The sequence below is a fragment of the Muntiacus reevesi genome, chromosome 12 (assembly GCF_963930625.1).
Source record: "Muntiacus reevesi chromosome 12, mMunRee1.1, whole genome shotgun sequence".
Lineage (NCBI taxonomy): Eukaryota > Metazoa > Chordata > Mammalia > Artiodactyla > Cervidae > Muntiacus > Muntiacus reevesi.
In genome coordinates, this window is record NC_089260.1 from 16,609,157 (window position 1) to 16,633,877 (window position 24,721).

General features: G+C 37.1%; 1 protein-coding gene across 1 annotated transcript in view; it reads right to left on the bottom strand.

Moving 5' to 3' along the window:
• The window catches only part of RGS22 (regulator of G protein signaling 22), a 103,670-nt gene that overhangs the window by 47,262 nt on the left and 31,687 nt on the right, over positions 1-24,721 (bottom strand). Inside the window, exons 10-12 of the mRNA XM_065902966.1 lie at positions 4,315-4,509; positions 2,459-2,551; positions 489-661 (exon numbers count right to left, since the gene is read on the bottom strand). Of these exons, the coding sequence (XP_065759038.1) occupies positions 489-661; positions 2,459-2,551; positions 4,315-4,509 (461 nt within the window). The remainder of the gene's footprint in view (positions 1-488; positions 662-2,458; positions 2,552-4,314; positions 4,510-24,721) is intronic.

Sequence of the window (24,721 nt, forward strand, 5' to 3'; positions counted from 1 at the left end):
TACCTCACTTTATATTAGACAAATGTGTCATAAGATTCTATACAGAACTACAATGCTTCATTTATGTATTAACTAACAAAAGCCACAAAACAGTACAGTAATTTTAATAGCTTAGTGAAATACAAAAGAGAAGCTCCTCAGAACTAGTAATCAGAGCACTTGTCTAGAAAAACACAAAAGAAAGAAACTTCAGAATAGGAAAAAATGAAACATACTGGTGTTTTAATTTAGCCAATGCTAAAAGTATCAACAAATATTGTTTGACCACTCAAAATAATATTCCGGAGGCTATTATCAAAATACAATTCCCAACAAAAAGTTAACCATACAGGTTTCAGATAACTATGTTCATTAATTTTTACTGGAATGGGTAAAACCAAGCATCAAATCATTTTTATCATATGTTGAATCAAAACAAGCAGCTGAAAAAATAAGTAGCTTAGAAAATTATTTTAAGAGAGAAATTTTAAAATGGTTATGTTTCTCACCTTGAAGAATGAGCCTCAAGAAACTGACGGAAGTGCTCAAACTCCAGTTTGTTGTTAAGCAGTTCATTAAAATTAAAATGCCTATATTTTTCAGGAACCATATTCCAGTATTCTGTTTTTTTAGAGACATGAGGAAGTGGTGAAATACCAGTTCCAATTTCACAAGTAGCGTCCTAGTGAAATAATACTTTTCATAAAAATCTCTTAAATACAACAAATTACTTTCCAAAGTTAAAGATAAACTAATAAAAATTAATTATCAGGCCAATGGCATTTATCAATTCAATGGTAGAACTGGGTAAAGAATCTAGACTGTGACTCTAACACATCAAATTCTGTTCTGGTCCTTTCCAATCTATTCCCTTCTTTTCAGGAACATTAGTAAACATTTAGTATACCCTTGCTTATAAAATATTAACCTTACTATTATTGTTGGTATGGAAGTAGTATGTCTTTTGTAATAAAAAGAAAACAAAAAGCATACATGGTACTACCATTCAGAGATAACCACCACAAACATTTTTATGTATATCCATTTGGTCTTGTTTTTATACATAACATAACTTATTAAATATGGAAATAGGACTATACAACTATGTGTGGTTTTGTAACTTGGTTCTTTTCCTTAATAACATATCATGAATATAAAACATTACTTTACCTATAAAATTTTTTAAGTTCTAGAATAATACAAGATACTTTAGATGTAATCACCCTCATAGAACAGTTAATTGTAAGGTATTTTTAAGACCTCTGATGCTTCATGAACAGTTTATAAGCCCTTCATGTCAAAAAGCTAGAGAGACTTATTCTTTAGAAATCCTTCCTATGTAACTCACTGAATAATTAATTCACTTTCCTACTTGTTTTTGAAAAACATCAGACCATGAGATAAACTCCTATACTTAAAATTTTTTGATAGGTAGAATATTATGAATAATATCATAAGTTTTAAAAAATTTTAAGATATAACTTCATAATATACTATCTTTATGAATTTTTATGTATCCTTTCCAGATATTAATTAGTAGAATTTCAAATAAATAATTTATGTATTTATAAGGCAAAATCATGAATACACTTAAAAAATAACTTTACTGTCTGTGTAAAAGTTGAAAAGAATAAAGATTTCAGATAGGTATAAAGTAAAGTAAAAAATCATCTGAAACCTTATCACTCGGAGCTAACTATCTTTAACATTTTGATGAACATTTTTTCAGATAGCTCTCTTTGCATATATGTATACAAGTAGAAATGCATGTATAATTTTATATGAATAGCAGTGTTTGTTCATACCAGTGTTTGTTCCCCACATATTTACATAATAACATGTCTCGGCATTTTCCACGTCAATAAATATGAATCTAAACTGTCATTTTTATGTAGATACACACGTTTAATCTTACGGCCTTATGGATCTATCATGGCTTACTTAGATAATCACAAATTTGCAAACTTATATATCAAAATAACACCTGACTATCACAGTCAATCCTATGATCTTTTTATTGACTCCGTTAAAGCCTTTCCATAAATATGGAATATTTAAATATTCTTGTTTTGCTTATTGCTGTCACACAACACTTCCTTTTCTGTTTGGAAAACTCAAGTTAATTCTTTTTGTGACTTAACAAGTAGAGTTGCTGCCATACAGAAAATAGCCAGTAACATCCAAAGGAATATAACGTGGCTTGAAGACTCCAAGGCAAATGAGTATCTTGGCTCCCTACACGACTTCATCTGCTTTCTTTTTCTGGCTTTGTTGTTAAATAACGTGTCAGTAAAATGTGATACCTGTCATATGCAGCATGTTAGGCAAAGCAGCAGCAGAAAATGGAACTGCCTGCCCCCTACTTTATCATACACGATCTCCTCAATAAATGATCCCTATTCCCACACACCACCAATACATGCAGTGATAATCCTCTCCAGGTTAAAATGCTTGTTTTTCTAAGTAGAGAGTTTCTTACCTCAGCTTTCTTGAAAACTGTCTCTTTATGCAAAGCTTGTAGCTTTCTCAAGTATGTGGAATCTAGCTGTCGCGTTTCTTCCACCAGCTCCACCTATAATAAAACAATAATAAAGTTTGTAACATCAAAAGAATGTGCATTATGAAAAAGTGGGGAAAGAATGCACAATCTGCCAATAACAGTGGGCTAAAAAACAAATACACTTGCCAATAAAGTAAGTTAGTTTGGAGGCAAAGGCAGGAAGACTCAATAGTGAAAAACATTTGTTACAGCAAAGTCAGACTACAAATGCACATGATAAAACAAAAGATGCATAATTTCTATGTAATGATGTAATGCCACCAAAGATCATTCCTCCTTTCTGGATACCCCGTGTGAAATGACAGACAATGCAAACACATCGGGTGGATCACATTCCCAGCTTCTATTCATTATAATGGGATAACAGTCATGAAGATAGGCACTGCTAGCTTTAGGGGACCAAATAATCTACAGTAGAACAAAAAAATGATGGGACTCTACCCCATCATGAAACTAAACCTCACAGTAGGACTCAGTCTTCAGTGTGTACTGCACTGCTTTATACGGTCAGGAGAACAAGATCATTTTCCATTTCTCTACTGCCGGCAACAATCAGTTTGGCTGACTGAGAACTTCCTGTACTTAATATTTAATTTTGGTTAAATCTCCTTGCTCATCCTTTCTGGGAAAGGGTCCACATAATCCAGTCAGCCGAACTTTTAGAGAGGTCCTTTGGGCTGAATTTAAGAAGCTTGTAGAATTAAGAGAAATTTACTTTTCCTTTAAAAAAAAGAGCGCATAATTTGTCCCAGGCATTTCATAAGAATCACGGCTAATGCCAAAACTTCTTGATATTAGGGAAGTCAGCTACAATTCTAAATTACTTTTGTCATCGTGGGACCATATCTCAGATTCATTTTCCTCTATACCATATACTGTATTTAAATCATGACTGGAGAGAATTTTTCAAAAATTTCATGTGATATCCCAATATTCCTAGTGTAAAATATGCATTTCTGTGGTAAAAAGGATGTGAATGTTAATTTTTCAGGACAAAAAGAAATCACGAATGAAAATTTCATTATTTTGGTCAATGAATTTAATAAGCCATCGTGTTGTATTCATTTTAATTCAATAAGGTAAGGGTACATGCAGTAACTTAATATTAAAAATACCCACAAATGGCTTTCATTTGTGATTCAAACTAAACATTTAAAGAAATTTTTCCACCCATCAATAAGAATAGTGAAAATATTCAAGCACCTAGACTTAAAATCAGCTCTTTTGGAATGGAAAAAGGTGTGTTGGCACTTTTCTCAAATCAAGCAGTCTGACCTGATGAACATCTGAGAGTGCTTTAAGTCACAGAATGTGTTTTCCACAATACATATGGAATGTTTACATTTTCCATGGGTGTAGTATTTACTGTAACTCATCCAGAATAAAAATACACAGGCTCCTTCCATTAATCAAAATTTAAAGCCGCTGCTGAGAAATGACAAGAAATGACAAAACTAGTATATTATCATGGCACATTTTACTGGTTCACAAGAATCCAAAACTCAGATTTTTCTCTGCTGACATATTTGTAGACAGAATTAAAAATGACATCAATTTTCGTATTTTGTTAGGAGACAATAGGGAAATGGGGAAAAACTAAGTTAATCAGTACTTTCCCTGCCCCAAATTTGTGTCTGCCCAAATCTTAACTCTGAGTTCCTGGCCCATGTGAGACCTTTTTCAGCTTTTCTCTCCTGCAAGTTAACAATGTTGCCTATCATCAGTTTTGCAGTAAACCTGAATTGTTTAAACACAGTTAATCAGTGCCACTATACCTTTCTGTAAGCAACTTGGTCTGATTTTATCATCTTTGTCCAAGGCTCAAGAAGGAGGAGGAGGATATATTCTTCTGCTGCATCAAAAAGGTCTTCAAATGGTGGTTGTATTTTTATATAAATTTCTCTTTTCTTTTCCTGTTGAAGTCCAATGTCAAGAGTGGCTGAAGGAGCAATGTATGTGGCAAAAAGATACTAAGGGAGAAGGGGGAGAAAGGAGAGAATATTAGAAGAAACCATATGGTTAGTAGATTCTTCAGCAAGGGCATTTTACAAAAGGTAAGAGAAGGCAAACTAGCTCAAGTAACTTCTTTCTTGAAAGAATGTGTAAAACTACTTAAGACAAAGCAAAGACTTTGTTTTTCATTTTCTTTTCCTATTTCTTTGTTGGCAATTAGTCAACCAGTCAGTGGATCTTGTATAAGAGTACATGACTTGAATATTCCATTTTTTTCTCAGGTTACTACTATGTGTTATTATGATTGATTTCGGGTTACGCGCCTCCTTTTTCGCCTATGTTCATGACATTTCTAACATATTTGTGCTACTTTACAAAGTTGTTTGAAATGCTGTTTTGGAAAAAAGAGGCAAGAATACACCAGGGCTGAAAACTGGCCATCAGTCTTCTAGCTCTAGAGACCCGATAGACTACCCGCCTCACCCAACTGAGATGCACTCTCCATTTGGTGTCCAATGCTGGTGGACACATTGTTATTTCAGTCTTATATATTTACCCTAGCCCATGCACCTTTTCTGCTTGATAAACTCTGAATTATTCTTTAAAAACTGATATGGATTTATCCTCTTCTAGGAACACTTCACTCATATCCTTCTCTCAAGATCATACTTTCTACTAGGACACCTATCACACTACAATGCAATTATATATTTATGTGTCTTCTCTTCTAGAACAAGGAACTTGAGGGCAAATATTGTAGCTTAGTTTTCTGTGATTCTCCAACACCTAAAACTGTTCTTGGTAGAGAGTGGATGCTATAAATGTACTGATTCCATAGAAAAGACTAATCATTTTTGTCTTGGAATGGGGAAGGAAAAGGTTCAGGAACCCTTTCAAGAGAAAAATAAGAAAAGAAGAAGAGGAGAAGAGGAGAAGAAAAAGAAGAAAAGAAGAAAAAAAGAAAAGAAAAATTCTTCCTTAATCTTTAATATGAATCTTTAAAATGAGTTGGAGTAAGTCAGACAAGAGAAGGGAGTTGATGATGGATAATTCTAGAAGAAGAAAAACATGACCCAAGGCATGGAGATCTGAGTAAGTTTTATAATCTATGGAGGGAATCTAGGCTTCAAGTAGATAACTGGCTAAAGGAAAGAGGAGGAGAAGGGGGCAAGAGAGGATGAGATGGTTGGATGGCATCACCGACTCAATGGACTTGAGTTTGAACACACTGCGAGAGTCAGTGAAGGACAGGGAAGCCTGGTGTGCTACAGTCCACGGGGTTGCAAAGAGTTGGACATGACTTAGTGAATGAACCACAACAAACGAAAGAGGTAGAATAAGAGAGGATGCTATAAAGGGAGATAGGCTCCAGAGCATGGATATGATCTGTTGTCTTTTGGTACCTTGAATTTTTACCTGAAGATATAAAATGAGGAATCTCTGAAGAGTGACATTATTAAGTACGAATTATAGAAACAAATCACTGTGATATCATATGGATGAAAAGGCTTGAGTAGATCAAAATTTAAGGCAGCGTGGAAGTTAAATATTTTAATAGCCAGACGAAAAATTACAGGCCACCTTCATCTCTTACTTGCTTTTTTGCAATAGCCTCCTAACTGGTCCTCTCAGGTTCTGCTTTGCTTCCTTATGGTCTTTTCTGACTACAGCAAACAGAGAAATTCTTTTGTGTATCACTCCTCCGTTCAAACTCTCCAGTGACTGCCCATCTCACAATTACAGCAGCTAAAGTCCTTATAAGTACCTATAATTAGAGTCTGGGGACGTTTCTCAGTGCTGAGAAGACAGGGATTATAGTTCAGGACCTGCCAGTGGGGAAGGCCCTGTAAACACCACAGGCTCTCAAAACATTCTAAGAGCAGGGGCGGGCCAGATACACACTCTGGCCTAGAGTCTTTAAAGTGCCAAGTGAAAATAACTGCTAACCTGTAATTCTATACCTAGGAAAAAGTACCCTTCTAAAATGAAAATAAAGATGTCATAAGTCAATAAACAAAACCAGAATTCATCACCTGCAGACATGCACTAAATAAAGACAATAAGTTAATTAAAGGGAGGCCCTGGACAAAAGCAGGATGGAACAGAGAACAGCACAAAATATAAACATTTAGGGAAATATCAATGCACATTGATTGTAAAATATAATAATAATGAATAAGGTCAGAGGAAATAGTAAAAGAGCCTAAGAAAAAGAAGTCAGAATTGAAGGTTCAGAACTAAAGGGCAATTGAAATGACCAACCATGAAGCTCGTTATAGTCAGAAAAGCAAATGAGGTTAGAGTCAGGGTAGTAATACAATAATAAGTAGGCAGAATATCAAAGAACTAGAAGCAAAAACAAAGGAAGAGCACATGTAAATGGTTAAAAGGGAGGACCACAAAGTTCAGTATATATAATAGGCATTCAATAAATATTGCCAAATAAATGAATGGAAGATAGTGGTCTCAACTGAAATTACAATCTGAAAGGGAAATTTCAGAGTTCAAAAACTTTAAGCTGGAGTACTTCCAAATTATCATGAATTCTGGTATATGGCAATCCCTACTGTAAGCTTAGAAGAAATGGAGATAAAAGACATTAAGATTGGGTAAGTTAAGAAACACTGTAGCATATATGTTATAAGGATTATTTGTATGGATGTTGAAAAAGCTTCAAAATGATAAAAGAGAAAAAGTAGGGAGAAATTTCATGAGTCATGTATTGAAATTTTCTAGGAAGATAAAGAGAATTTAAAAGATCTTTAGATAACATTAATGAGGTTAAGGACAGGGGAAATGAGAAGAAAACAGACTTCAAAATTCTTGGAAGTTATTAAAAGATGAGATCAGGACCATAGCAGAGAACATCTTTTTCTTCCTAAGTGTTGTGAAAGACAGGGCAAGGGGCATACTTAAGAGTCATTCTGGATGTTCTATTTAGTTAGAAATATTAAATTAAATTTGCAATCTGGAAAATCCCTTCCCTAAAACATAGGTTCCTAGTCTGCTGAATTTAATACTCTTCCAAATGATTCTAAAATATTCAAAATGAAAATTTCTTCATACATACATGTATGTATGTGAATCATACTCTTCCAAATGATTCTAAAATATTCAAAATGAAAATTTCTTCATACATACATGTATGTATGTGAATCATACTCTTCCAAATGATTCTAAAATATTCAAAATGAAAATTTCTTCATACATACATGACAATTTTTTTCTAACCTTGGGAATTGTGTAGAAGAATGACCTAAATCTAATTTGTTTAATAAGCTAATACTGTATCAGATTCAAATCTACTCTTAAACTTTTCTAAATTAGAAGTTTTAAAAAGTGTACTAATTAAAATAATGTCTATATTAAGGTTGGAGAAGGAAATGGCAACTGACTCCAGTATTCTTGCCTGGGAAATTCTATGGGCAGAGGAGCCTGACAGGCTATGTCCATGGGATCACAGTTAGACAGGACTGAGCAACTGAGCACATACTAAGGTAAGTTAACAAACTAAGACTAACTTGATCAAATTAACAACATTAAAAATATCTCCAGAATTTGCTTCAGTAATTTCAGATTTACCCAAAGGAAAGTAAACTTGACTCCCCAAATTACATAAGGTAAAATCAGTTCTTGTGGATGTCCCTGGGTGGTCCAGTGGTTAAGAGTCCATCTTCCAATGCAGGAGACACAGGTTCAATCCCTGGTCAGGGAACTTGGGAACCGAGATCCCACATGCCCTGGGGCAAATAAGCCTGTGCACTCCAACTACTGACCCACGCACCTTGGAGCCCAAGCCCCACAACTAGAAATAAGCCTGTGTGCCACAACTAAGATCTGATGCAGCCCAAATAAATAAATAATAAAATAAAATAAAATCACTCCCTATTTAGCAAAAGAAAAAAAAGATTTTATTATTGGCACAGGAGTATCTTCTAATGACAAAATAAAGCAACTGCTTTGTCACTGGGTCAGCTACATTCAAAACTGTAGTTTAAGAAGACTGACATGCCACATACCAAACTCTTTGTACAGATATCAGAGTGATCCCTTTGATTTAAAAGCATTAACAGTGAAGGAGGTAAAGTACAAAAGCAGCTGAAATGGTGACTCCAGTAACAGTGACAGAAGTGGCTGTCAGCTTCTGGAAGACATCCAAATCACTTCCTTCCTATTCCTAGTCTTGCCTTCACTCCTGGTGTCTTTTAAGATCTACTACTACCCACAGTCCTACAAGAGACTCTATATGCCTTTTATATACTCTATCATACCTTCTGGAATTTTGCCTTATGATTTTCCTCAGAATGACCTTCACTTCTCCATGTTGTTCAGTTGCTAAATCATGTCTGTCCGACTCTTCGTTACTCCATGGATGCTGGGCTCCTCTGTCTTCCACTATCTCCCGGAATTTACTCAAATTCATTTCCATTGAGTCAGTGATGCTATCTAATCATCTTATCCTCTGCTCCCCTCTTCTCCTTTTGCCTTCAATCTTTCCCAGCATCAGGGTCTTTTCCAATAAATCAGCTGTTTGCATCAGGTGGCCAAAATACTGGAGCTTCAGGTTCAGTTTCAGTCCTTCCAATGAATATTCATGGTTGATTTCCTTTAGGATTGATTGGTTTGATCTCCTTTCTGTCCAAGGGACTCTCCAGAGTCTTCTCCAGCACCACAAAACAAAAGCATCAATTCTTAGGTGCTCAGCCTTCTTTACGGACCAGCACTCACATCCATACGTGACTAGGGGGAAACCATAGCTTTGACTACATGGACTTTGTTGGCAGAGTGATGTCTCTGTTTTTTAATATGCCGTCTAGGTTTGTGATAGCTTTCCTTACAATGAGCAAGTGTCTTTTAGTATCATGGCTACAGCCACTGTCTGCAGTGATTTTGGAGCCCAAGGAAATAAAATCTGTCACTGCTTTCACTTTTTCCCCTTCTATTTGCCATGAAGTGATGGGACTAGATGCCATGACCTTAGTTTTTTGAATGTTATGTTTCAAGCCAGTTTTTTCACTCTCCTCTTTCATCAAGAGACTCTTTAGTTCCTCTTCACTTTCTTCCATTAGAGTGGTAACAGCTGCATGTCTGAGGTTGTTGATATTTCTCCTGGCAACCTTGATTCCAGGACTTCCCCGGTGGCTCAATAGTAAAGAATCTGTCTGCAATGCCAGAGACATGGCAGGAGACGTGGCAGGAGCTGCAGGTTCAATCCCTGGGTTGGGAAGATCCCCTGGAGAAGGAAATGACAACCCATTCCAGTATTCCTGCCTGGAAAATCCCATGGACAGAGGAGCCTAGCAGGCAGAAGAATCAGACATGAGTCAGACACAACTTAACTAAACAACAATAACAAATTTTGATTCCAGCCTGTGATTCATCCAGCCAGCATTTCCATGATGTACATGTAAGTTAAATAAGCAGAGTGACAATATATAGTCTTATCATACTCCTTTCCCAATTTGGACCCAGTCAGTTATTCCATGTCCAGTTCTAACTGCTGCTTCTTGATCCACATACAGGTTTCTCAGGAGACAGATAAGGTGGTCTGGTACTTCCACCTCTTTAAGAATTTTCCACAGACTGTTGTGATCCACACAGTCAAAGGCTTTAGCATAGTCAATGAAACAGAAGTAGATGTTTTTCTGGAATTCCCTTGCTTTTTCCATGATCCAATGAATGTTGGCAACTTGATCTTTGGTTCCTTTGCCTCTTCAAAACCCAGCTTGTACATCTGGAAGTTCTCTGTTCACATACTGCTGGAGCCTAGCTTGAAGGATTTTTAGCATAACCTTGCTAGCATGTGAAATGAGTGCAATTGTATGGTAGTCTGAACATTATTTGGTACTGTCCTTCTTTGAGATTGGAATGAAAACTGACCTTTTCCAGTTCTGAGTGGCCACTGCTGAGTTTTTCACTTTACCATTTACTATATAAATAGCACAGCTTCCTCTCTGACCATTATTCACCAAGCTCTGCTTTACTTTTAGCAGAATCTGCAGCTTCTTCTTGCCCTCTAAATAAATTGTGCACCACCACTACTTTCTTATGTAGCTGGAACTAAAGACTGGCCATCATTTCACCTACACTCTTAAAATACCCTCAATTCCTCCCACCTCAATCTTCTGCCTTGTCAAGGCTCAATTCTGGGTCAGTCTAATAATTTATTCATTTTTCCAATTCTATCCTCAAGAACCCAATAAAATCTGTGACAATTGGTTCCATTATAAATAGACTTTAAAAAACAAAAGCAACAACAAAACCTCAACTGTGACTGCAGAGCTTGGCAGAATTTTGTTTATTTCTCAACTTTGCCATGCTTTTTAAAGCTCTCGACGGCACCCTTAACTTCTCCATGTTCAGTGGACTTTATCTTCCACTTAACTGGGAAAACCACTGGTATGAACATCCTCAACTTTCCTCTCATGAGCTTTCTTCGAAATCTTTGTCTTTCCTCTGATGTTTCAACGGACTTCTTTCCAAGGCTAAATGATTGATTTGTGCTCTTGACTCCACTTTCATAGAACACTACAACACCAATTACACCCTTAACCTACCTTTCTATTGATATCATCTTTTCAAATGCTTCAAAGGTGTTCAAGCAAAGCATCTCTCCTCTTCTAAAATATTTTCCCTATTTTGTCCACAAATATCACCCCCTTTCTCTCTTTCCCTTTCCTACAAACCTTCATCCTTCGTTTTCTCTCATTCCTCAATCTATTGCAATCTGGTTCTCATGCCAATGAAACTGATGCCCAAGTTCTCAAAGAACTACATAACTGCCAGTTCAACAGTTTCCCTCCTTAACCTTCACCCTACTTGATTCCTTGCACAGTTTTAACACTGTTGACTCTCCTCTGCCTTCAACACTTTCTCCAAATTCTCTGCCAATTTCCAATCTTAGGCTCCTGTGTTGATTCCTCTTTATCCATATCTCCACCACCCCACCCCACCCCAAAGAAATCATTCTTTAAAGTCCTATGTTCTACTTTTAATATATTTTCTTCTTAACTCACATTCTCTCAGTTTCTGACAAATGCCAGGCACTCTCTCAAAGGACTTAGGCTTCTCTGTACTCCACCCTCATCCTCTCTTCCCCTTTGCTGAGCTTCCATTAAATGTTTATCCTAAGGGACTGAGTCTTCCTTGACTCCTGAAGCCTGGCTTAGGTATGATTCTTATGTGTGCTCATAGGACCTGTATCTGTATGTTTCTCCCACTGCACCATAAACTCTGTGAAGACATATTTGATCTCCTTTATTACTATATCCCTAACAGTTACCATAATGCTAAATTTAGAATGAATGAATGAATGAAAGACTTCATCCATTCTCAAATACTTAACAATCAACTCTACGTGCAAGAAATCCAAATATATACAACTTTAGACCTGATTTCCTTCCTGAACTGAAAACCTTCGCTAAGAGCTGTCTACTTGTTATAACTACATCGATAGCCTATGGACCCTCAAACTCAATGACTCAGTAATATAACTCATTATCTATTCTCCCAAGCCCCTCTGGGTTTCGAGTACTCATTAGTAACAAATCATTCACAGAACGATCTTTGACTTTTTCCCACTTTCCTCTCCTCCTTCTCAAATGCCAGTCCTATAAATTTAATTCTCTCCATAAAACAATGAGAAACTGACACATATAAAAATATAAGGAGGAAATAAAGGGCAGCAGTTCCATCCCACCAAAAACAATAAAATGCTGTCTTCTGGTCAAGTTCAATCAGACCCTTTTCAGGTCACTGCCTGCTTCCTGACCTCACACTCGTATTGTGCTCTATAAAGCCACAGGTGTCCATGTACATTTGTTATTGTCTTTCGTCTACTTTGTTCCAGTTTTACTGGGATATAATTGACACATAGCACTGTAAAAATTTAAGCTGTACAGCATAATGATTTGAGTTACATATATCATGAAATAATTACTACAATAGGTTAACATCCATCATCTCAGATAGAAACAAAATGAAAATAAAAAGAATTTTTTCCTTGTGATGAGAACTATTAGTGTCTACTCTCTTAATTTTCACATACATTATATAGCAAGCAGTATTAACTATAGTCACCACGTTGTATATTACATCCCTAGAACTTAGTTATCTCACAACTGGAAGTTTGTCCCTTTTGTCCACCCTCATCCAATTTTCCCTCCCCATACTACCCACTTCTGGTGACCACAAATCTGATCTCTTTCTATGAGTCTCTTTTTTTCACAAATGATTTAACTGCATATCTCAGTGCCTCAAGGAGCTACAGTTAGGGTGCCATGTGACTTCATTCTAATTTAAACCTACTGTCCTGGCATAATTATTACTAGTTTCCTTTTTATTTTCAAAAGAATCCTGGTTTAGATGATAAATTATATGGTCTCTCCATATTCAACTGCCACCAGTTATATGAAATTAAAAGTTTCTCTGAAACAAGATTCCCAGAAGTGCTGAGCACTTATTGAAAGCTAAAAATAAAGAAAGAAAGGCAGAGGATATTCCTTTCTATGAAACATGCATCTGTCTAATTTGCAATCATATGAATTGAATAGTTGATATCAAAAGTCAAAATCCCTGGAATATTTTATGTGAAAGTTGGATTGAAGATTTACAGACTTCCCTATTAAGAATAAATGCCCTAAATGAAAATCTTAAAAGGAATTTTAAAACATTTCCCCTCTCTGATCACACCTAAACCTAGGTATTTGTTTGCCCTCCCACTTTTTTTTGTTTGTTTGTTTTCTTGAAGCCAGTTTATCAGAACATTGTTCATTATCACCTAAATAACTTTTCTTTGATCAAATATCAACCCCTGCTACAATAAGTAGCATAATCCTGAAGAGTAATACACTCCCCTTGCCTTCCAGATTCTTCACCAGTTTTATTATAAAATCACAGACCTGGAAGCCTTAGAAAGGGGTTGGAAGTCCCCACTGTGCACATTTATTGGCTTCCTTTGAGACTTGGTCTCTCGTCTCTCCCTCTTCCTCACCTCCCAAGGTGGGTGGGGACAAAGACGGTTAAGGGGGTAAAGAGAAGAAAATTGATCTGTCAATCCTTAATAAGGCCAAACAATAAGTCTATAGTACATTCAACTTAATTTTGCCATTAAAATCTGAGAATGTCTTTCTGTGTTCCTAATAATCCAGAGATAATCTTTAGGTGGATAACTGACCAACTGATAAACTGATAATATATAACAAACACAAGTGATACAATCATATATATGAAACAAAATTAAAAAGTTAACACCTTTTGTTGTTGTTATTTAGTCGCTAAGTCCTGTCTGAGTCTTTGTGACCCCATGGATTGTAGCTCTCCAGGCTCCGTTGTCCATGAGATTCTCCAGACAAGAATACTGGAGTGGGTTGCCATTTCCTTCTCCAGGGGATCTTCCCCAACCACGGATCGGACCTGTGTCTCCTGCATTGGCAGGCAGATTCTTTACTGCTCAGCCACCAGGGAAGCCAACAACACGTTTAAGATCTCTATAAAGACGGTGGAAATAATTTTTAAGTTGATGTAAACTGACTTTAAAATGGAATATAAAGATTATGCTTTATTATACCTAATAAACAATATAGTCTAATTATGGATTAGAAGAGACTTCCCTGGTGGCTCAGATGGTAAGGAATCTGCCTGCAATGCAAGAGACCTGTGTTTGATTGCTGCATCAGGAAGATGCCCTGGAGAAGGGAATGGCCACCCACTCCAGTTTTCTTGCTTAGAGAATTCCATGGACAGAGGAGCCTGGTGGGCTACAGCCCACGGGGTCACAAAGGGTCCAGTACAACTGAGTGACTAACACACACATATGGGTTAGAAACTCACTGTTTTAAGCATCCTGGATCACTTGCTTTTTTATTGGCCACCCAGTTTGTCCTTTCTAGCCACTGAGGAAATAACAATGTAGCTAATGTTGGAGGAGAAAAAGTTCCCTTCATATCAGAGTCAGCTACTCTGATTCACATTAAAGCCAGAGGTTCACTCAAGGCACAGCTGTGGCCGACATGATTCCAATTTAAACACTAACCTATGATGCTTTAACAACCCAGCAGGGAAGTTTTTGAGAAGGGATACAAGCACTGCCTGTCTGTGATCAGACTGCCTGGCACTGCACTCATCATGGCTCTCTCTAGACCTCATCTCTCCTGGAGACACTCAAAGGTTATGTAATCAGGAAATGCACCCCGGGCGGCTTGCCCGGCCCTGCTCTACACCTGCGTCTGTGACTCACTTTCTTGGCATCTGTATCGGATACAGGAAAAAAAAAATCAACGCCTCCCTCTGAAACATGTCTTAGCATCTTGAAATTCTGGAAGTTAATTTTCTTGTTTAGCTAAATTCTCAAGCCTATGATGAAAAAAAAAAATGGAGGATAGCTACCTTGGAGACAGGAGGAAGAATGGAACTGGAGAGTGGAATGGTGAAACTGGGAGAAATGAAGAGAGAGAGGAAGGAAGGGGAGGGAGGGAAACATTTTGATAAATGTTTTTCTTCTAAAGGAGAGTGAGATGACAAACAGATTTACTTTGAATACACATTAGCTTGTTGGAATTATAGGGAAAAATACAAAAATGTTTCTGGTTGCCTCTTGAAGGAAATCTCAGATGCTTCATTACTTAGAGCTAATATCCTGAACACAACAGCAGTATTGCACTACATAGGAGATGGCTCAAATTAAAATATGACATTTCCCATTGCAATTTATATTTTTTCCAATGCTAAGATATTTTCTGTGCAAGATTTCAGAATTGCCACTTCATAGTTTTCAAAATCAAGCATGTTATGAGCATATTCTTGGATGAAAGTGGACCCCAATCTCCTTTTAAATATATCACAATGCATTCCAGGCTTGGTATTCCAATATTTTATTGATTCTCATAGACCCTGGAACATATTGATACTTTCTTACTGCATCATAAAGTCTAGATGAACATACTTGAGGAAGGAGAATTTGGGGTTTATTGAGTTTATTCTTGTTTTTTACAGTGTAAAAAGAAAAAAAAATGAAACAACTTCCAAAACTATCTGTGCTATTTGGATTTCTCTTTGTACCAAAGACTAAATGATGACAGCTCTGGGGTTAGATTCCAATTATCATGCTGTAGAAGCACCCAGCAAAGTACTCTCGCTGTGCCAAAGGTGAGCACAGTCTTTGGGAAAGCATCTTTTCCATAAGTAGGGGCCATTTGATGAGCTGCAGCTTGACACTCATCTGTGTTCCAATGAAAATAAGAACGATTTCTGTGTAGCCTTAAAAGGCAAAGTCAAGACTAACACCAAATGTTGCAGCACATGTGTTGATTTGCTATGTTACATTTCAGCTGTTAGTTATGTTAATGGAACAGTTTCACATAATTCGTCTTGATGTATTTATTTTAATGATCATGTATATGTATCTTTCCCTGATTGCCTGGTAACACTGATTGCATGATGTTCTGCTGTCACCACCAGGCCAGGGCTGGAAGTAAGAAAAAAGAGAAATGTAAAATTTCAACTGCAGAACTGTATGAAGTAAAATGAGTCCCTCAGTACACTATGTACAAGATGTGTAAAAACCTATATGCCATGAGATCTTAACACCTGACTACAGGACAACGAGCAGAGCATACCATCAGGTTAATAAAACCAGGGACATTTAAAAAGTAGATTTTCAAAATAACCTATGAAAGTATGCCGAAAATTAGGAGAAAACATTCAGGCTTCAGCATTCAGTGTCATTAGCAAGTCCTTTTTTCTTAGATCCATTACTCCACTGCAGTGGTAAAAGAAGGAAATCTAATCATGTAAAGCTATACAAAGATATGTATCTTTCACTGTCTTCTATTAATAGTAATTGTCCAACATGCCCACCAAGAGAGTGGAGGAACTGTAAAGCTGTCCGCTGTTGCTATTTCCTTTGACTTACTGGGAGGTAGCATTAGGGTCCTGCCAGATGGACTGACAGGGTGGTATCAAAGACCTCGCTAGCCCCTGGGAAGAAGAAATAACCCATAAAACCCATGCACCATTTGATATACTCAAAAGATGAAAACAACTTTAGCTACTGAAATAGACAAAGATTTTCCTTTCCCCCAGTTTATACTAAAGAAATTGTGTGGGCTCTGGAGAATCTAGAGCAAAGATAATACTCTTTCTTTGGTAGGTACATGTGACGAGTTCATAGGCATTCTCTAACGGGTAGAGGAAATTATTTGACGGTGAAGGGTCAGGGTCTCCAGGGATAACAATTAGAGAAACATAAGGTTTAGAGGATCAGAGTGATTCTTTTCCCCTGTCATTATCTCTTTCTTCCATTGTATGCTGCGGCCAACTCACAAGAGCTAATTCATGAATTTTCAGGTATTTGCTGAATGGGGTTGTTAAATTCAATCACTATCAAAAAGTGTATAAACTTAATATTAAATAAATTTCATTAAAAACAAAGATGACAAGTACTCAAAACCCATTACTTCCTCATGATTTCACTGTCTTAGGACTGTCCATGCTCTTGAGGTTATTTACCTCCACTCTGTCTTGTGAATATACTACATACTGGCGGGCTGCTGCGCCTCTCCTCCCAACTCTGGGCTCAGTAATGCCACAGGAGAGCTGGAAATCATCCACGGGGACAGTATTTACGCCCAGAGATCAGCAAATGCTACAGATCAGGGCTGCTTCGCTGCCACTCAGAGAGGTGGCAATTAAACATTTATCATCATACCACTGAGTATAAGGCAAAGATATTTCTCTTTTCCTGTCAGGATTACTAAAGAAAGAGAAATAAAGTTGGAAAAAAGCAAATGACACCAACTAAATTCAAATGCTTGCTGGAGGCAAAGCTGCATAGCAGAATATACTAATTCAGGCCAGAATGTACCAATTTATAACACAGTTTACTTCAATAATGTTTAACTGGCATCCATCTGTAAAAATAAGGCTACAGTAAAGTTCTTTTTCATAGTTAAAAGTCAAACTACAAGAGCAGGACAAGTAAGTTTTTCTTTGAAATTGTTTACATTCTGAATAGTCTTTATTTAGAAAATGGCAAAGTTGAGCTTCAAATGTTAAATTTAACTTCAATCTGATTAGTAAATCGAATAGGTAAGAGTTTAGTTGGGAAGAGCTTGTTAATGTGTCCTCATGAGAAAGTACAAGAAGCAGCCACAAAGAAGAACCATTAAAACATAATGAGAAATAAAACTGGTACTAATGGATCTTGCTGTAGTGTCTGAACCCCGAAGAGACCAAGATCACTTCACAGATAATCTTGAACACAACAGAACAGATGTCCACTACATTGTAATAACAACAAAAAACCATATTACTGTACTTGAAGGCAAACAGCAAGTAATGTAGGATCTTCTCAACTGAGCTCAATAATTCCATCCTTGGAATTCATATAAAAAAAAGAAATGAAACTGTGCTCCAAAAAGCTAAAGGCAAAGAGTCCCTGGAGGGGTTTATAAAAGGAATGCAAATGCCTTGATATGGGACACTTTCAGAAATCACAAAATATTTACTTCAACAAAAAGAAAAGTCTGTTTTCATAACTTCACAACTCTAGCAGCGTAGAACATCATTATCTGAGTTCACATGAGGCAGAAAAAAGAAAATAACGAGCAAGTTCAAGCAATCCAATTTTTTTTTCTGTAAAAGGGGGAAAAAATGATGATTTTTAATGACCTCTCATATCCCACAAGAAACTCAAAAACATTACTGAGGAGCTATGCCGAGAGGGAATAAATTACAGATGGAGCTTTCCACAAATGGATTTTTATGCGAAGGACTTTGGGGTTTTTCAATTAGGAATCTTAAAGATGAGATCTAGAGATTGCAACATCCTGATACTGAGAGGCAAACTACTGCAGAGATCAACACGAGATGGAGTTGCACAAAATGATAATGTGATGACAATCAAACAGAGAATTTCTGGCAAGTACTCCGACTCTACTAAGTAGAATTCAGCACAGAAGAGAACCTAAGAAAATGCCAATAGGATAAAAGTGTAAAACAAACTTGAATCATTTTGGACAGAAAGAAAAATCAAAAGGAAAAACAACATGTTAAGTAAAGCCAAAAACAAACCACAAACTCAAGGGACAAAATAGACTAGGCTTAAGACTGATTTGGGCCATTGCTTAAGGTATTTTAAGCAAAACTGATTAAGTATATGATGGAATAAAATCACAAAAAGAATTATTACTAAGGCATTTAGGAAACCTAAGCAACAAATAAGGATTTTATTTTCCATAATTTTTGAATTCAATTAAAAAAATTTTAACAGACAAAAGCAATATATATATATATATTTAAACTAATGGAATTATTTAGCCTTTAAAAAAAATAATTCCTTGAAAAGTGAACAGAGAATACTTCAATGAGAAAAGCATGATATATTAACATTTTTGGCCTAAAAATCCTGCCTGACAGAGAAGATAATCCATGCCAACAAAGTATAAGAAACTGATATTAAAATCACTATATTGAGGAATTACTTTACAATGAGAAAATCAGCCACCAAACAGGTGGGATATTGACATTCACCAGCATAGCACCTTGGAAAGCAAGCTCAAGTGTAGCAGGTTGCTTCAAGTCAGAATAAGTGAAGTTAACTATGCTTCTACACATTTCCTTCATTCCGGATCTATCAGGCTGACACCGAGCTCATAGGAGCAGCTGGCTGAGTACAGCGCTTCAAGTACAAGGTCAAGGGCTGGTCTGTGACCCCTCCCTCTCTGGATGCTGCTACTGGCCAAAGCCTGTTCTTACCTGAGACTCTTTTCCTTTAGATATATGGGTCCATTCATTACAAGTCTTGAGGCCTAGGAAGCCATTCTGTCTCCAGACAACTGCTCATATCCCTTCTGAATTAGTACACACTGATTTAACAGCGTAAGTTTCAGAAAGCAACCTTGTTTCTGAGTTCAATGAGGAGGGAAGAGACAGGGGGATTTTCACTGTTGCTCCAGTGAAGCTTGTAGAAAGCTCCTTATTAACAGCAATCTTAGACTATAAACATAGCATATCTGGAAAGTCAGAATTTTGATCACTGTTGAAGCTGGGTAATGGTACATGGGGCTCATTAAGTTATTTTATCAACATTTTTTTAAATTAAAACACCTGGCTGGTAGTCATTTATAAATAATCAATTATTATCTATAATTAGGATCATACTAATAATATACCGCTAAGAATATAAGCCTGCCAATGACTTCATTCAGTCCTTCAAAAAATACTACAGCACCCTTTAGATGAAGTTTCAGTTTTAAATATACATGGTAAAAAAAAGCAGACTGTCTTCTTGGAACTTATAGTCCAGTGGCAGAAAATGTTAATGGTGAAATCTGATGTTCAATATTGACAATATTTTAAGATATCAAAGTGAAAAATTAAACATATTAACCACTAGTGGTAAAGAATCTGCCTGCAATGCGGGAGACCCAGGTTTGATCCCTGGAGAAGGGAATGGCAACCCATTCCAGTATTCTTACCTAAAGAATTCCATGGACAGAGGAGCCTGGTGAGCTATAGTCCATGGGATCGCAAAGAGTCGGGCACGACTGACCGACCAACACTTTCACTTTCACACTTTCAATAGATTTGTTCAATAAATAAACAGAGACTTCTTAGTACAGAGTCTGGAGTCAAACCTTGGTTCTCATTCCAAGTTCACTAACCACCAAACGGAAAGTATTGCCTTAGGAAATTACTCAGCTTCTCTAACAAGTCTATAAAATGGATGAACACTAATATCTACCTCTTAGAGCTGTCAAGAATTAAATAAAATTATCCATGTAGAGTGATTTCCATAGAACCTGACAGATAGTAAACCTTAAATAAAGGTCAGGTATACTGATAATTATGGTTTAGAGGAGTTCCGTTGTTGATTTTTCTGGAAACAAAAGAATTGAAAGAGGATGTTTTTTGGCCCATAATCCTCTAATATGGACTCTTAGGACTGAACACAGGTAGCTGGTATAAACATCAGTAACAGTGAAATGAATGAATATCTGTAAGTTAGAAAGCTGGCTGCTACACGTGTTCTTCCTGAGGCACCAGCAAGAGCAAGACGAGAACCCTGTGGATTCCGTGCTCAGTGATTCATGGTGCCCAAAGAGTCCAAGCCCCACTGCTACTTGAGACACCATCTCTCTGGTAACAAAAACAAATAATGTAACAAAGCCTGAATAACAACAGCCCTGACACTCACAAACAACCTAATTATGAAGACACTGAAATTTACCACGGAGCTATAAAGAGGTGCATGATTTTCCACATTTAATCATCACCCCAACCTCCCCCCTCACCCATGCCCATTCATCTTTCAAGAAACACAGCTTGATTCTTTATACTGCTGCTGTATGAAGAAATAATGATTTCTGTTAATGCACCTGAAAATACACCATCAGGCCAGAGAACGAGCACTTAGCTCACAGCACTTCAATGAAAATGTCAGGACCACCCCGGAGTCTTTAAGTCCTGCAAATGCCAGGCAAAGAGAGAAGCTAAACAATTAAGGTAGTGGATGACAGCAAGCAAAGGAAAAACTAAGCTGATTATCAGGGGAAAAAAAAAGTCTTCAACACTGCCTCTCTTATGCCATAAAATTGTTTTCAAAGGAATTTGTGGTAACACCCAAGGTTTTGGTTACCTAAAATTAGCTCAGGCTTCATTGGAAAACATTGTTAGGATAATGAAAATTTTATAGAGAAACAGCTACAGTCTCTTCTTTCTCAATCTTTCTAGGACTATCTGGAAAAATAGGCAAAAAAGAGCACATTCTTGAACTTCTGACAGCATTTCGGTGATAGCACATGTATGGGCTTTTTTTCCAAAGTGCTCCCAGCATGGATCAGAGCCTTGTGTATAGAGCTGTTTGATAAATGCTTGTGGAAATATCTACAATGTTTTTAGGCTAGAGCAAATGTGCCTGCAATTACTGGTCTAAGTGCTATGCAGTTTACATTTATTTCTTGTTTCTAAAGTAATAGAAAACGGAGCAGGAACAAAGGGGTCAAATACATGGACATTCCTATAGAATCCTGAGGTAGGGCACAACTTGGAATGAACTTCATTTGGATCCACACTGTGCCTAACATCACCTAATGGAAAAGTTAAATGATTGGGGGCCAGAGAGGATGACAGGATAGCAGTAAATAATTGTTAAATGAATACATTAATGAATTCTGCATTATTATTATATTGTAACTTATGGCTTCCTAAAAATATCAACAGACAGTATGGATCTGATGACATTAACTTAGTTTTTTGGTTTCCTTTCTCCAAATGTAAGAGCCAACCCTTACAGACCCTGGGCACGTAGGGGTAGTTACTTAGACGGACTTATTTGCCCTGGGACCAATCAGCTGATTGCTTTGTAGGGATACAGAGGCACAAGAGTCAAGCGTCACTTACTAGAATCAGTAGGCCAGAATATTTTCAAGCTGTCAAATTACTGTGTGGTGATGCCAGGAATGGAACTTGAGCAAATGTCAAGATTTCATCTAGCTATGATTAAAGATGATGGAAAGATATGAGATTTTGTCTAAAGTTATTGATATAAATAAAACTGGATAGTATGTTTTTTGTTTGAAGAGTTGTCACCCAAAAAACAGATTTATTTTGTATTGCTTCACAGGGCAGGAATATGACCAAAGGATAAGTTTTTGACTCAAAAGTGAAGGAAAAAAAAAAGGAAATAGCTCCTTCCCTTTTGCAAGTATTTGAAAAAAAGTTGATAATTTTTTTTAAATGATAACCAATATTTATCTGCTGGTAAAGAAAGAACTTATTTAATTTTCACTTAAGATGCCATTCCCTGGAGAAGGAAATAGCTAACCACTCCAGTATTCCTGCCTGGAGAATTCCATGGACATAGGAGCCTGGAAGGCTACATTCCAGGGGGATTGCAAAGAGTTGGACACAGCTGAGTGACTTTCACCTCCCCTAAGATGCCACTATCTAGTTTTATTTTAAATCTGGCTGAAGTACCTCCATTTGTAATTATCTCTCTCCCCCACTAGAGAGTAAACTCTTAAGCTGAGAACTTTGTCCTAATCATATCTGTATTCACATAACATTACTTGGCACATAGTAGGCTGTTAATTAATTAACAACATTATAAAATATAGTTTAAAAGGTTGTAGTTCTATGAAGCATGTTTTGATTTAAGTGATATTTTGAATCTCAGAATAAGTTATAGTATTTAGTTAAATGAATAGCTATTGGTTTAGGAGTTGCTGTTCTTCCATCCTATTTGCTTCAATTTCTTCAAATTCTGTCTTCCTTCCCCATTAACCAGGTAATTGATAGAACTTTAAGTAGTGACTCTAATAATACCTACTTACTTCAGAGTGCTCTGCGTTAAACTACAAAATATTTCCACCTACATTATCTAATGCAGACCTTACCAAGTCCTCTGAGATAAACATAAGCTTTTATACGTAGAGCAGGGAATGCAAAGTATAGCACTGAAGTAAGTTTTGCACCTCAAGTTTGAGCTTAATTTTGTTCCCAGCTATGAAATACTGGCAAGGTTAATATTTCAGAGGTCTAGATTCTTCTTTATCTATAAAAATAGGATACAAATACTTCACATCCTAGGGCTTCCCTGATCGCTCAGATAGTAAAGAATCTGCCTGCAATGCAGGAGACCCGGGTTCATTCCTTGGGTTAGGAAGATCCCCTAGAGAAGAGAATGGCTACCCACTCCAGTATTCTTGCCTAGAAAATTTCATGGACAGAGGAGCCTGGCTGGCTACAGTCTGCAAGGTCACAAAGAGTTGGACACAACTGAGCAACTAACATTTTCACTTCACATTTTTACTATGGGTATTAAACTGGAAAATACATGTCTACCTCTGGCAGAGACTCCCTTTTTTTGGTATGTTGCCAGGTTAGATTACTTGAAAATTTTTTCTCTATAAACTGCCTAGAAATATTGGTAAAGTATAATTAATATCCTATCCTATCCAGCATAGCTGGGGTAGTAAGGAAAATTACCATGGGTCAAAATTAAGGAGTGTATTGAAAACCAGAGTGCTAAACATGAGCTGAGGATGAGACAACTACAGGGGGAATTAAGGATGTGGATGGTAAGAGTCCCAGGGTGCAGGAGGCAGAGCCTCGGACCCTCACAAAGGGAAAATCTGACACCGACACCCACACACTCACTTTGGCCCGAGAAGGGCACACACAGTGACATGGAGAGGAGGAGAAAATGTGCCTGTATACGCCTACCAAGCCTAAAAGAAGCTCGCCTGTCTTGGCTTATACAGTGTATATAAAAAAAATATCTCCTGAGGATTCACTATCATGAGTTTACCATCATTTGGGTTTGGTTTTCAAGATTACACTTGTCAAATGAAGAAACTCCAAGATGACAGATTGGCATTAAAAATGTGCCTAGCAGAAGCACCACAGACAAAAATCTCACTATAAGAGCTCATAAATTAAAATTACAAAACTCACAAAGAAAGAATCCATCATGTCAGCAGAAATAATAAATAGAAGAATCAGTTCTCCCAAGAATTACAAATCGTGGAATTACTGGATACCGTGGCAGCCAGACTCTAGGGTGGCTCCCACAAGCAGCGTCGCCTAGTGTCACTCCCTCTCCTAACTCTCCCCCGAAGTGTGCGCAGAACATATGGCTTGCTTCTAATCAACAGAATAAAGCGACAGTGATGAGATTTATGTGCTTATGAGTACATGATTACATTACATGCTGGTATGTTACTTAATACCAGTTTTACTAAGGAACTCTCATCCTTGCTGTTTTTGAGAAACAAGCTGCCACACTGTGATCTGCCATGTGGAGAGCACCACATGTCTCAGAGCTGAAGTGGCCGCTAGCTAACAGCCAGCAAAAAACTGAGTTCTTATGCTGGTGACCTGCAAGGAACTGAATCCTGTCACCAACCTGTGAGTACTCAAGCAGACCCTTCCCCAGCTGAGCCCCAGATGAGCAACCAGTGCTGGTCAGTATCCTGATTTACAGCCTTGTGGAGGACCAGCAAAGCTGTGTCCAGATTCCTTACCTGTATTAACTGTGAGGGAATAAATGTGCGCTATTTAAGCCACAAAGTTATATTACTACTCTTATGCAGGAATAGATAACACAGCTATAGACTATGAAACATGTTTAAAATGCTTAGAGATATAAAAGGAGAAATAAAAATGTGAAGAAAAAGAAGACAAAGAGATAAAACAACAGGGAGGTTTAAAAACACAAGTAGAATGTCT